Source organism: Pan troglodytes, chromosome 1 (assembly GCF_028858775.2).
Source record: "Pan troglodytes isolate AG18354 chromosome 1, NHGRI_mPanTro3-v2.0_pri, whole genome shotgun sequence".
In the NCBI taxonomy this organism is placed as follows: Eukaryota; Metazoa; Chordata; class Mammalia; order Primates; family Hominidae; genus Pan; species Pan troglodytes.
The window spans coordinates 5,955,198-5,970,376 of NC_072398.2; the positions used below are offsets into that span (position 1 = coordinate 5,955,198).

Consider the following 15,179-nt stretch of genomic DNA (forward strand, 5'->3'; position numbering starts at 1 on the left):
GGAAGATAACTAAAGAATGATGAAATAGTGATTTATTTCACTATTGCATCATGCTCGTAGGTCTGTGCTTTTCACTACAGTAGCCACTAACCATGTGTGCCTGTTGAGCCCTTGAAATGTGGAGTAGTCTAAATTTTAAAGACATAGTACCAAAAAAAGAAAAAAAAAAGAATATGAAATATCTTGTTAGTTTTTATATTGATACTTTACTGAAATGGTACTATTTTGGATATATCAGGTGAAATGTATAATATATTATTAAAACTAATCTCACCTCTATCTTGTTTCCTTTTTTATGTGCCCACTAGAAAATATAATTTGGCCAGGCATGGTGGCTCACACCTATAATCCCAGGATTTTGGGAGGCCAAAGTGGGCATATCATTTGAGCCCAGGAGTTTGAGATCAGCCTGGGCAACATAGGGAGACCTTGTCTCTACAAAAAATACACAAAAATTAGCTGGGCATGGTAGCATGCACCTGTAGTCCAGCTACTCAGGAGGCTGAGGTAGGAAAATCACCTGAGCCCAGGAAATCAAGGCTGCAGTGCACCATGATCGCACCACCGCGACCCTGAAAGAAAGAGAGAGAGAGAGAAAAGAAAGAAAATATAATAGTAAATGCGGCTTACAATATTTTTTTGTTGGTTATTGCTTCTGTTATTCTTTTGTCTTATTATTTGGATCACTTTTAGCGTTGTTTGGAATAATTGATGAGTAAATATTAAATAGTTGCTAGGATGATAAAATAGCAGAATTTCAACATATCAGAAAAATAAGATCACTGAAACCTTATAATGTATCTGATTCCTAAAGGGATCCAAAGGACCCATATGACAACTGCAAAATAAATTGAGTTTTATTCTATTTTCTTAAAGTAAATTTTCTTCTTCTTCTTTATAATAATTCCAAAAATAAAAGTAATGAAATGTCAGTGCTTACACATAGACAGAATTTCTCAAAAAGCTAAAATTGGGTTGAGCAAACCCTGATGGTGTATTAACAGTTAAATATTTTACCCTTTGCGGTTTGCCAGCTTTAGATTAGGAGCTTTTCTTGGCACCATTTTTAGGAACTATTCTAAGTGCCTAAATTCATCTTGGCAGCACTGGGTTCTTTGTGTGTTACCAGTAAGAGAGATAAAAGGCTTAGTATAAAATCATTATCAGCCTACAGGCTGCATGGCACATCTTATGATACTCAGGCTGTATTAGCCACCGTATGATATGTGCTTTTAACTCTCAGATTTGAGAATTTGCTTATCTGACATGTAAGAATTAATACCTCATACGTAACCTAACATCTTTTTTTGTTTCCTTGTAGACTTTTGTGAATGATGTAAGGATTCCGGAACAGACTTATATCACCTTGAAACTTGAAGATAAGCTGAGATTTGGATATGATATCCTTAAATGGTTTTATGTACTTATTAAATTTATTCAAATATGTTTACTCTGGTGTAAGTTAACATTTTTAAAACACAATTCACAATATAGATATGCCAGAATTTCTATTTATTGGGTGCATTCCTATACTAAAATACGTATATATTTTTAGTTATTATGCCTGTTCCTAAAAGTAATCATGGAAAAGTTGGTGGACTCAGCTTTTTTTTTTTCCTCTCTCTCTCTATTTATGTAGTTTCAGCATCAGTCTCACTGAAGTGCTATTGCATATATAATTTGAGCATCAAAGAATGTAACTGGGGAGAGGACAGGGGAATGTTTAATTTTAGTCCAGCCTAGGGATTGCTTTCAGGTGGAACATGATGCATGAATCAGCCTCCTGGGATGAATGTAAGAATTTAAACCTACTTTTCCTTCCATCCCTCCCGTTAACTGTTTTATGCATCACAGCTATATTGCCTGTTAAATTCAAACTTTTCAATATCCTGTGTCTTCTAAGACCTACGCTCTCTGATTAATCCACATTATGCATTTAGTGTGTATTTAAAATTCTTATGTTTAAAATTAGGAATCTAATAATTGAACAAGGACATGACTGTATTAAACTGCATGGGGCAGCGTGAAGAATCTCTAGTGAAGGGAAGGAGCATGATTGCAGAAGAAGAAAGACATTTCCATTCATAGTAGGCAAGAAGCTTTGTAAAAAGGATTTATGTACATTTAATTAAAATACAGCTATTCCACATAATGCTGAAGGTTGTTTTTTTTTTTTTTGAGTTTTAGTTTTTTTGAATTACTACTTTTATTGGGACTTTGGTAATAAAGAATGTATTAAGCATAGCAATTTGGATGGACTTTTGTCACCGTAGCAGAAAAAGCATAGTCTCAGCTAAATAGAGTAGATGCTTAAAGTAAATGTATTAACACTATGAAATTGTTCCTTGACATTTACGAGAAATAGTCCAGGTGCTGTGGCTCACACCTGTAATCCCAGCACTTCGGGAGGCCGAGGTGGGCAGGTCACGAGGTCAGGAGTTCGAGACCAGCCTGACCAATGTGATGAAACCCCGTCTCTACTAAAAAGACAAAAAAATGTTTTAAATAACCAGTCATGGTGGCACGCACCTGTAATCCCAGCTACTCCAGAGGCTGAGGCAGGAGAATCGCTTGAACCCAGGAGGCAGAGGTTGCAGTGAGCCAAGATCACACTACTGCACTGTAGCCTGGCAACAGAGAGAGACTCCATCTCAAAAAAAAAAAAAAAATTACGAAAAATAATATTACAATTTTTTAAATTTTAAATCTAAAATTAAAGTTTTGTAGCATACTTTATAATGTTCACACTTGCAGAGCCAAAGGAATATACAAAAAGCCAAACCATTAAATAGTAATACTTGTATCTATTTTAAGTCTTTAAAAAAAATGCTTCACGCAAAATAATTAAGAATTAGCATTAAAGCCTTAATGAATGGGTGTCATTTTCTACCAGCCTAAGTTTCATCAAGAACAAATACAAGTATATTTTGAATTTAGATACCTCCTTTAATCCATTTGGCATCAACTGTTACAAATCATGAGAAAATACTAGGAAATTTAAGTTTTAGTAAAACTCTGTCAAGTTAACTTTGAATTTTATATCAAGAAGAAACTATTGAGAAAAAAACCTCATGCTTTTACACAATAGTATACTATTTTCTTAACAGCAAACAGACATTTTTCTCTTACGTACTAGCTCATAATATGTCTGTCTAAAATTGTTGGGACGGATGTTTTGTCCCAAAGACTTTCTCAGAGTTGTGCACTTAGTGTTGAGCCATAACTACTGTCTGGATGCCCAGAGGAGGCTCATATAATTTTATTATTTTAAAATAGCATCTGTTAGCCAGGCACGGTGGCTCATGCCTGTAATCCCAGCACGTGGGGAGGCTGAGGCAGGCGGATCATGAGGTCAGGAGATTGAGACCATCCTGGCTAACACAGTGAAACCCCATCTCTACTAAAAATACAAAAAAATTAGCCGGGCATGGTGGCGGGCGCCTGTACTCCCAGCAACTCAGGAGGCTCCTACCTCCTACCTCAGTAGGAGAATGGTGTGAACCCGGGAGGCGGAGCTTGCAGTGAGCCGAGATCGTGCCACTGTACTCCAGCCTGGGCAACAGAGCCAGACTCCGTCTCAAAAAAAAAAACCATCTGTTATAGTGGCAGAAATTATATTATATACGTAATTTTAAAAGCAGATTTTATATATTGACTTGTTCCTGTATTTAGCTATGCTAGATTGAAGACATTTTTGTACTTTATTCTAATTAAAATTAATCTTAATAGGCAGTCTATAAACTGCTATACTTTGGAGAGGAAAACTATTTTGATTAAAAAGCTACAGCAGGCTGGGCGCAGTGGCTCACACCTGTAATCCCAGCACTTTGGGAGGCCAAAGTGGGCAGATCAGTTGAGGTCAGGAGTTCAAGACCAGCCTGGCCAACATGGCGAAATCTCATCTCTACCAAAAAATACAAAAACTAGCCGGGCATGGTGGCAGGTACCTGTAATCCCAGCTACTCAGGAGGCTGAGGCAGGGAGAATTGTTTGAACCTGGGAGGCGGAGGTTGCAGTGAGCCAAGATCGTGCCACTGCACTCCAGCCTGGGTGACAGAGCAAGACTCCGTCTAAAATAAATAAATAAATGAAATAAAATAAAATGCTACATCAATAGAAGGAGCAATTTAACATGGATCGAGACTAGAATTAGGCAACATAAGTCTTTTTTGTAACTGGAGAAATAAGTGATTTGGAAAAGCACATACTCAGTGAAATATACAAGCTTTTAAAATGACTGTAAACTCATAAGGAGTACTAAAATGCTGCAGTAATCAAGAAAAACTTCAAAAAGTGGTAATAAATCTTCAGGTAGCCAAAAATGAGGCTGATAAGGAAAAGTTTATTCATTTCCTAATTATTTATTAAATGTCTCCTATGTGCCAGGCGTAGTCCCAGTGGTTTGGGAAATATAACTGTGAATAAAATAGATCATAATCACTGTTCTCCTGTAGCCTACACGTTAGTGGGGTTGAAGGGACTGACAGCACACACTAGAAGTGAGGGTATTAGAGGATGGTAAGTTCTATGGAAAAAAGTGAAAGTGGGAGGCAGAGAGCTAGTGTTGGTAAGTGGGAAGTTAGAGTTTTAAAAAGAATATACACGAAGACCTCAATGAGAAGCCAGCACTGGGGCAAAGATGTGGAGAAAGTAAAGAAGTTAGCCATATGGATATATGGAGATATTGTCCTGCAGACAGATGAGGGTATAGTACAAAGGACCTGAAGCAGAGACATGTTTGACATATTGGAGGAATAGCATTTAAAAGCCAGTGTGGTTGGAGCCAGCAAAGAACGTGAGTATATTAGGAGTCAGAATATATCAGTTCTCGTAGGACATTATAAGGATTTTGACTTTTATTCTGAGTGAAATGGGTAGTCTTTGGAGGCGTTTTTGTTTTTGTTTTTTTTTAATCAGAGGAGTGATAAATGACATACATCTAAAAAGATCCTCTGGCTACTCTTGTTCAAAGAAAACTAAGGGTGGAGTGGGCAGGGGTGTGAAAAGAGAGACCAGTTAGCAGGCTATTGCAGTAGTTCAGGTGAACGGTAAAGGAGGTTTGGACCAGGGTGATATATCTGGAAGTAGAAGTGAAAGGATTCTGTGTATATTTTGAAGAGGTAGCCAATAAAATTTTCTGATTAGACTGGATGTAGAGTAAGAGAAAGAGTCAAGGATGAACCAGAATTTAGGCCTGAGCAATATGAAAAAGGAAGGCATCCTTTTAATAACTGATAGAGAATTCTGTAGGTAGAGCAAGTTTTGTGGAGAAAATGGGAAGAATCATCTCAAAATACTAGCTTTAGGCTTAACCAAGTTTTCACATTTTTCTGTTTCCTATTTGATTTCTGTTACCTTTATTCTAAACTTTTTTCTAGGTAGGAGCTGAGGTCATTCAGTTGAGACCTTTCTTTTCTAATACTGGTGTTTAGAGCTATAAATTTTCCCCCAATTACTACTTTAATGTTTCTAATTTCCTTTTTTATTTTCTTCTTTGAGTCACAGATTATAAGTTTGTTTAGTTTCCAAATATTTGGGGAGTTTTCCAGATATATTTCTGTTACTGATTTCTAATTCCATTTTGCTCAGAGAACATACTTTGTATGTCTCAAATCCTTTTGAATTTATTGAGACTTGTTCTGTGGCCCAGAATATGTTCTATCTTGGTAAATGTTCCATATGTACCTAAAAAGGATATGCGTTCTGCTATTTGGGGGTTGGAATGTTCTATAAATGTTAGTTAGGCCAGGTTGGCTTGGTGGGTGTTCAGGTCTGCTGTATTTTACTGATTTATTGTCTTCTTACTCTTTCAATTATTAAGAAAGGGGTATTGAAATCTCAGGCTATAATTATGGGTTCACCCCCTCCTCCTTGCAGAACTTTTTGCTTTGTCATTTGCAGCTCTTTTATTAGTTGCATAGACAACCTGGATTATTATGCTATCTTGATGAATTATCCCCCTCTATCATTATGCAATGACCTGCTTTATCCATAATAAGATTCTTTGCTCTGAAATCTAGTTTGTCTTAATATTATAGTTGTTCCAGCTTTCTGTTGTCTACTTATATTTTTAATTTTTACCCTGTTTGTCTTTACATGTAAAGTAGGCAGCATATAGTTGTTCTTACTTTTTTATCTGATACGATAATTTTTACTTTTATTTGGTGATGTAGGCCATTCACATTTAATGTGATAATTGATGTGGTTAGTTTTAAATCTATCATCTTGAAATTTGTGTCCTGTTTGACCCATTAGTTTTATGTTTTCTTTTTCCCCATTTCTGATTTCATTTGAGTTATCTGAATAGTTTTTATTATTTCATTTTATCTCCTTTGTTGGCTTATTTGCCGTAATTTTTTGTTGTTGTTTTAGTGGTACCTTTAGGACTTATAATTTGTCTTTAATTTCAAGTTTTATCTTCAAGTAACATTATACCACTTTACATATTGTACAAGAACATTACAACAGTATACTTTCGTCTTGACCTTTGTGCTATGATGTCATATATTTTATTTTTATGTGTGTCACAAACCCCATACTACATTGTTATTAGTAAAAAGTCAATTGTCATTTAAAGAGGTTTAAATAATTTTTAAAATCTTAAAATACATATTTTAAAATACATATTTTTATACCCATTGTACTTATGTCTAAAACCCATGAACCTTCCATTTCTGGTATTCTTCATCCCTTTGTACAGATCCATATTTTCACATAATGTCAGTTTGTTTCTACCTGATGGACTTCCTTCAACATTTCTTGTACTATGGCTTTGCTGGTGATGAATTCTGTCAGCTTTTATATGTCTAGAAAAGTATTTCATCTTAGTTATTGAAAGATAATATTGGCCGGGCACGGTGGCCCACGCCTCTAATCCCAGCACTTTGGGAGGCTGAGGCAAGCGGATCATGAAGTTGGGAGCTTGAGATCAGCCTCGCAAACATGGGGAAACCCTGTCTCTACTAAAAATACAAAAATTAGCTGGGCGTGGTGGCACACACCTGTAATCCCAGCTACTCTGGATGCTGAGGCAGGAGAATCTCTTGAACCCAGAAGGCGGAGGTTGCAATGAGCCAAGATCGTACCTCTGCGCTCCAGCCTGGGCAAAAGAGAGACTCCATCTCAAAAAAGAAAAAAAAAAGTTGCTGTTGCTGGGGATAGAATTCGAAATTGGCTTTTTCTTATTTTTAGCACTTTAAAGATGTTGCTCCACTGTATTCTCACATTATTTTCCTTTGTCCCTGGCTTTGAACTGTTTGATTATGATGTGTCTTGGTGTAGCTTTCTTCTTCTTTCTTTTTTCTTCCTTCTTTCTTCTTTCTTTTTTCTTCCTTCTTTCTTCCTTCTTTCTTCTTCTTTCTTTTTGTTTGTTGTTTTTTTGTTACTCCCTTGGGGTTTGTTGACCTTCTAAAATCCTGTGGCTTTATAGTTTCAATCCAATTTGGAAAAAAATCTCCATTATTTATTTTAAAATTTGTTCATCTCTTCTGGGTTGATTTCCATTGATTAATTTTTACACTCATAGTAATTTTTTATTAGATGGCGGGCATTGTGAATTTTACTTTGCTGAGTGTTATATGCACATTTTAGTATTTATATAAGTATTTTTGAGCATTCTTCTGGAATACAAGTTACTTGGAAACAGTTTTATCACTTTGAGTCTTTTCTTTAAGATTTGTTAGGCTTCTAAGATTGTTCTGGGCTAATTATTCCCAACTACTGAGGCAAGACCTTTCTGTATATTCTACTATGGGGGGTCAGTGAACTCATTGACCAAATCTGGTCCTCAGGCTGTTTTGTTGGAACATCACTATGCCCATCTATTAACATATTTCTGTGGCCACTTTTGCTCTACCACTGCAGAGTTGAGTAGCTGAAGCAGAGATCATGTGGCCTGAAAAACCTGAAAGATTTACTATCTGGCCCTTTACAGAAGAAGTTTGCTGACTTGTGCTCTACCCAGTGACTCATGAATCATGCATGAGGTTTTACAGTCTAGCTGTTGAGAGTAGGTACTATTCCTGGCCCTGTGTGTGGGCACTGGGTACTATTATCTCTAATATTTTCCAGAGACTGAAAATCTCTGGAATTCTCTTTCTGTGCAGGCTTGTCTTCAGTACTCAGTCCTGTGAATTCCAGTAATGTTGATTTGCTTGGACTCTTGACTTCATTTCCATCACAACTCAGGGAGTCTGCCAGGCTCTGTCTGGATTATTCTTCCTCACAGTGTGACCTAGAAACTTTCACAGGGCAGTGAGTTGGGGCAGTGATTGGACTCTTGCTTTGTTGCCCTTCTCTGGGAGATCATTGTCTTTTGTTGCCTGATGCCAATTGTCTTGTAAAACATTGTATCATGTGTTTTACCCATCTTTTAGTTGTTTAATGTAGGAGAATAAATCCAATTCTTTTTACTCCATCTTATCCAGAAGGTTGAGAAGTTGATTTGGGGCATGTTGAATGTAAAGTTGAATCCAGGGGTGAAGTAGAAGCTAAAGATATGAATGTGGGGATTTTTATTATATAAATAATATTTAAAACCATAAGACTGAATGAGATCATTAAGGGAATGAATATAGATTGATAAGAGGTTCAAGGACTGACACCTGGTACATTCCAATATTAAGAGATGGGTGAGATTAGGAACCAGTAAAAGAGACTAAGGAGAAACCACTAATGTGCTAGGAGGAAAAGCAGAGTATAGTATGGTTTCCACATTTTGTGGGAAATTATTTACACATTACTTAAATATCTTGAATCACAAGATCCACCCGCCAATCATTTTAATCATGTAAGTCATCATAAGTAAGAACCCAGTACCTTCTATTTTAAAATTGTGATTTATATATTTTCCCAAAGAAGTTGTATATTCCTGCATAATGGCCCACAAAATGATTGGGTTAGTCATATTAGAAACCAGGTTAAAGAAAACTCCAATACATCATGTCATAGCATCTAAAACTATAATTAACCTGTACTTCCAGCACTATATATACCACTGTTTGGTAGGCTGTCAAGATAACGGCTGCTGAATGATCAAGGGGAAGTTAAATGTAAGCAAAAGTTAAGAACTTTCATTCAGAGAAGTTAAGATTTTTCCTTATTTATGTGGTTGATATCCATAACAAAACATGAGCATATTAATATTTTTCAAATTTCAAAAATAGAGGACATTTCTCAAAGCTTAAAAGAACTAAATTTTAAAAATTAATGGAAATGAGCTTTTTTGGATGAAAAAATGAAGTGATAGAGAAGTGTAAATCAGTTGTTTGAAAACTATGTTTTTAAAGAACAGGATCTTCTACAAGTTGGAAAGATAATCATCTCCTAAAATAAAATGATACCTTTTTTTGAAGGTATAGGCAAAATTAAGCAGATAGATAAAATTTTCCCCTTAGAAAGTTTCCTGCTGTTAACTTTCTTTTAAACCCTTATTGTCTCCTAGGACCTACCTTGCTAATTCTCTGTGGACTCTAATTTATCATAATTGTATGTTTTATTATCAATTATTGTTAAATGAGGGAAAATTTCCATATTTTTAATGAAAAGGAAACATTTTTGGGTAACCTTAAGAATTTCTAGGGATAGCCTTATTATATATTTTTTTAAATCACATGTATGAAATATATTAATTTTGAAAAATATGTTTTTCTGATCTTTCCTTGTATAAAATAATTTTATTCAAGTTTTCTTAATTATCTGACATGATTTTTGAAAGATATGTTTACAGTGATATCTGACACTTCATATTTTAGGTCATACCCCTTGGAATAACTAACGCTGTTTAAAGTTTTGCTCTGTTTTTTATTTTGTCATTAAAATAAAAGAGTGGGAGGAACCGTATCTAAGAACACATTACTAGTATTCAGGGGAGTTTCCACAGTCCTACTTTTAGATAAACATTTCTTGAATAAATTGACTTAGGTCAGTACAGGGGGATGGCTTAGAATAGCAATCATAGTTTTATATAAAGAAGTGGAGAAATAACCTGTCAAATTATGATTTTTTAATAAGCAAGAATTCAAACTTTTTATAACTTACTGATATCATACGTTATTCTACCTCTGTTTGTCATTTTTCTTGATTAGCAAGTTAAAAATAGCTACATAGGCCTGCACCACTAAGAAGATGGTAGCCTTGGAGGGAAAAGCTGGGGCTAGAGCAGTCTCCAGATCTCACAGTTACACCAGAGTTCCCAGATGAATTAATGACCCAAACAAGAGGCTTCTTGAGGTCTTCTTCGTTTCCACACACAGAAACATTTTTGGAAGGTAAAATGTTTGAACCTGAGAAGGATGGCTCCTCTCAAGCTCTCCATGACCTGAAGAGTGTCTAGGTTTAAAGAGGATACCCCAGACAAGCCCTGGGAAGTTGCCTTCAGGCACTCCCAGGAGGTAAGCTTGAAGCACCCGAAAACCCTCACAACAGGCTGAAATCACTTGTGTTTTCCATGGAAAAAATGGTAATGACTGTCCATTTTTAATGCATTTTTTCATAGAAAAAGTAGGAATGCTATGAATTTTCTCTAGCTGTTTATGAGTTTTTTGCGGATAAAACAAAGTTACTAGACAGTATTATTATTATATTTAAAGCAAAGTTTTTACCATAATATTGCTTCAGGGAACTCACATCTGTAACCACATCAGATAAAAAGCAATTTTCAGAAAAGAATGAAAAACTTCAATAATATCTGCAGTAGTCGTGCCAGTATTTTTCTATATTATATATATGTGTTTATATAATTCATATTATATAAATATGCGAATGTATGTATACTTATTAAATTCTAGGTTTTTTCTTATAATAGCTTAATCACATTTTTTGTCTTTTTAAAGAAATTTCAATAGCTTTAGGGATACAAGTGATTTTTTGGATACATGGATGAATTGTGCAAGGGTGAAGTCTGGGATTTTAGTGTACCCACCACCTGAGTAGTATACACTGTACCTCAATAGGTAGTTTTTCATCCCTCACCCCGCCTTCCGGCTTCCCCACTTCTGATTATCCAGTGTTCATTATACCACTCTGTATGCCTTTGTGTACCCATAGCTTAGGTCCCACTTGGAAGTGAGGACATGTGGTATTTGGGTTTTTGATTCCTGAGTTACTTTACTTAGAGTAATAGCCTTCAGTTCCATACAAGTTGCTGCAAAAGACACTATTTCATTTTTTATGGCTAAGTAGTATTCCATGGTGTATATATACCACATTTTCTTAATCCACTTATCAGTTGATGGGCATTTAGATTGATTCCATATGTTTGCAATTTAGACATTATATTTTATTAAATATACTTAGTTATGAGATGTGTATTTCCATATGTACCAGCAAATATATACCAGTGTATGAATGTGACAAAAAGGAAAATTTTAATATTTCAAAGCTATAGGAAAAAGCAATGTAGATTAATAGGAGAGCCCTGGCCTGGGATTCAGTTGACTAGACTCTTGTTTTGGTTTCTGTCCGTCCATTACCCAGGTTCTTTATTTATGAAACAGGAAGGATTAATGGAATTGAACAGAATATTTCCCAAAACTCTTTATATTTACAATTCTGAATTTTTATTATTTTAACAAGTAAAAACCTAGAATAAATACTCACAAATTTCCTACTTCCCTTATGCTTGGGAAGTCATCTTTTTCCCCCAAGTAGTCATGATAGTTACAGCTTTCTACCCTCGAAGTCATGAGTGCTCTGAACTGGTAAGGAATAGAATTTAGTATATGGTTATAAAAGTCCTCTCATTACAGAGTTAAGTAATGGTGGGAAATGTGACCTCTACTCTTTAGTGAATAGATCTTTTTAATATACAGAGGCATTGTTCTTTTTGGCTTAATAATGAAGGCATTCATTATATCTAGCACTTGGTTCTAATCTCATCTTGGTATAGAATCCATTGTTTGATAATGTAATACGACCTTGATTGCAATTCATGGGGAACAGTCATGGTTGTGGTTGCTGTAAGGACCCTAATTATAGCATTTCTTTTGCACTTGCAAAATGAACTTCATTTTTATCAATGCTTATGAAGTTTGAGTAATCAAATTCTTTTAGGAATTGCTGTTGGTTAATCATTGATGAGATATTTCCTTACATTTTTGTGATTAGCTCTCAATATAATTTGATGCATGTACTTTTTCTTTGTAGTTATCTCATATTATTGTTAGTGAAAATTGAAAATGTCTCTGTGCTCTGATAAATTACCCAGTTGTTTGCTTCTTGAGGGCCACCATTACTTAAAATTAGAAAACTTGCTGGATCTTAAGATTTTTAGTATTTTAAAATGAAAATGTTTACATTGGTGACCATATTTTAATATTTAACTATTCAGGGGAAATATAATAATTCTGCTGTAATTACCTGTTGAAATAGAACAATTTCTAAATTACATTTGATGACGATTTTTAGCTCAATTACCAGAAATTTGAGGTTATATTCTTCCTTAGCCCCGTTTACATACAAATCTTTTCACTGTAGTACAAGGAGAAATGAGGGTCCCTGAAGAAGCTCTTAAGGTAACAGTTTTTACTTAACTTCTTTTGCAAATCTGCTCTTCACTATGGTTGATTTTACTTCTTGATGTTTCACTTCCATTTTTAAATGTTTTATAGCATGAGAAGTTTACCATTCAGCTTCAGTTGTCCCAAAAATCTTCAGAATCAGAATTATCCAAATCTGCAAGTGCCAAAAGCATAGATTCAAAGGTAGCAGACGCTGCTACTGAAGTGCAGCACAAAACTACTGAAGCACTGAAATCCGAGGAAAAAGCCATGGGTAAGCTGGCCTCTCTCGAAAGAACATCTTTATACTTGATCTTGAAGACACTGCATGCTTTGTTCTCAGAAAGTTGGCTATGTCCATATAAAAATAATTTATAATAGTGATAATTTCAGAGTGTGTTTTAATGCTACCAGTGCTTTCATTAGGAAACATTATAAAACACAAAATTATATATAGCAGTTATATATAGGTGTGCTTAATATGTTTAAATGTTTAAGAGAAGTAAATATGGTCATCCTTCAGTATCCGTGGGGGACTGGTTTCAGGACTCCCATGAATACCAGAATTCACGATGCTCAAGTTCCTTATGTAAAATGGCATAGTATTTGCACATAACTTGAACACATCCTCCTGTATACTTTAAATCATCTCTAGATCACTTATAATACCTAATACAATGCATACACCTCACTTCATTTGTTTAATAGTACTTGGCATAAGGCAAATTTAAGTCTTGCATTTTGGAATGTAGTGGAATTTTTTCCCCCAAAACATTTTTCATCTGCAGCTAATTGAACCCATGGATGCAGAACCTACAGATTCAGAGGGTTAACTGTGTAGTTTACCTTATAATATTTTTATTATTTCATGTTTGTCTGCATTTTCTTCTGCAGCATAACAACGAAAACGAATTAAAAGAAAAATTTTTTAAATCAAATGTGGCTATATCACCATATAATAATTTACAATTCTAGGCACGTTATAAAATGCCTTACATAAATAATCCCATTCAAACAGAAACAAGTTTTTAAATGAATAGGCATTACTACATTTGCTCTAACAAAAATATGTTCTGTTAAGAACTAGTTTTTGTGTCCTTGGGCTTGAAAAAAATTGGAAAATAGCTACTCATGTGAAAATTTACTTTAGCTTTGTCTTTTACATTTAGCCTTAATGAGCCATTTCTGATCAGACTGGTTTTGTTCTTCCCTAGTTGATTATTGTCTAGTTTCAACAGACTTGTTCTTCTGAGGTCACTTTCTGTCTAAATTCAAGTAAAATGCCATTTGTTACAAGCAGTTCAGTTATATAGCAAACAACTCATAACACCTTAACAAAAAGCTTTTGAGATATGTAGCACGTTGTGTTACTTAGGTACCACCCAGTGGAAATCTTATTTATTTAGTCATGTCCAACATTGTATAAGATCTTCCACAAATACCGAGTTAATTCAGTATAGAGTACATTTTAGCTATCAAGACTATACTTTGCTTTTTAATTTAATTAATCAAGCAGGCAGTTCTAGCATTCTGCGAAAGTGTATTCTTTTCTGTTTCATCTGCTTTAGACAGATTTTTCCCACCTCTTTCCAGATATTTCTGCTATGCCCCGTGGTACTCCATTATATGGGCAGCCGTCATGGTGGGGGGATGATGAGGTGGATGAAAAAAGAGCTTTCAAGACAAATGGCAAACCTGAAGAAAAAAACCATGAAGCTGGAACATCAGGTAAAAAAATCTCAGTCACTGTGACATTAAATGGATATTTTGGGAAGTATCTGTAATCTAAGCAAACAGCTGTCTACCATGAAAAGAGATGATCTAGTATTCTATACTTTGATTTTTTAAAATTGATGAATGTTTTAATGGCCTTGTTATTTTAATGTAAAATTTAAAATTGTGTGATTATAAGTAAAGTATTAATTTTAATATCTTTATAAAGCACTTCTATTTAAAATATTTTTTACAGTTTAAAGGAGATGTTAAGATTTGGAAAGTAGATTAATGATATAACTAGGCATTTTAAGTTTATAAAAATAATTATTAAAATATATCAATTAGACCAAAATTGTAGGCATTAATTTTGTGTTTTTATTAGATCCCCAGAATATAATCATATTTTTAAAATAAATTAATTTATTCTTTGAGATGGGATCACACTGTGTTGCCCAGGCTAGTCTTGAACTCCTGGACTCAAGCCATCTTCCCACTTCAGCCTCCCGAGGAGCTGAGATTACGGCACACACCATCTCATGTCCGGCTTAATCATATTTTTAAATGAACAATTCCCACTTTGTTCAGAAATGTGATATGAAATTACAAATTCTTCAAAACCTCAGTGTGCTCATTGTAATGAGAAATGGCAGCAACAAGATTAGTTGAGTTTGGCAGCCAGAATGAAAAAATAGTTCTGGGTCAGATTCTCAGATTAATAGTCAAGGAACATATTTTTGATATTTCTGATATTGTTAATGGAGTGGTTCAGTCCATAAACCAGAAAATCAAGACTTCCAGGAAATGAATGGAGGTGCCAGTTGCCACATAAGGACCTTGCAAAGACATGAGAACAGAAAGATGGAGCAGCCAGTTTTTGAGATAACAGCAGACAAGGATCCAGAACTGGAGGAATTAAGTACAGGCACCTGGGCTCAGTATGGAAGACTAAGTCTGGCTCTGAACCAA

At 34.9% G+C, this 15,179-nt stretch overlaps 1 protein-coding gene across 38 annotated transcripts in view; it reads left to right on the top strand.

Moving 5' to 3' along the window:
* The window catches only part of CEP170 (centrosomal protein 170), a 131,976-nt gene that overhangs the window by 42,952 nt on the left and 73,845 nt on the right, over window positions 1-15,179 (top strand). For all 38 annotated transcript variants that reach the window (XM_063809549.1, XM_063809554.1, XM_063809559.1 and 35 more), the window contains exons 4-7: window positions 1,322-1,400; window positions 12,454-12,512; window positions 12,609-12,771; window positions 14,091-14,225. In XM_063809549.1, coding sequence (XP_063665619.1) covers window positions 1,322-1,400; window positions 12,454-12,512; window positions 12,609-12,771; window positions 14,091-14,225 — 436 coding nt within the window. The remainder of the gene's footprint in view (window positions 1-1,321; window positions 1,401-12,453; window positions 12,513-12,608; window positions 12,772-14,090; window positions 14,226-15,179) is intronic.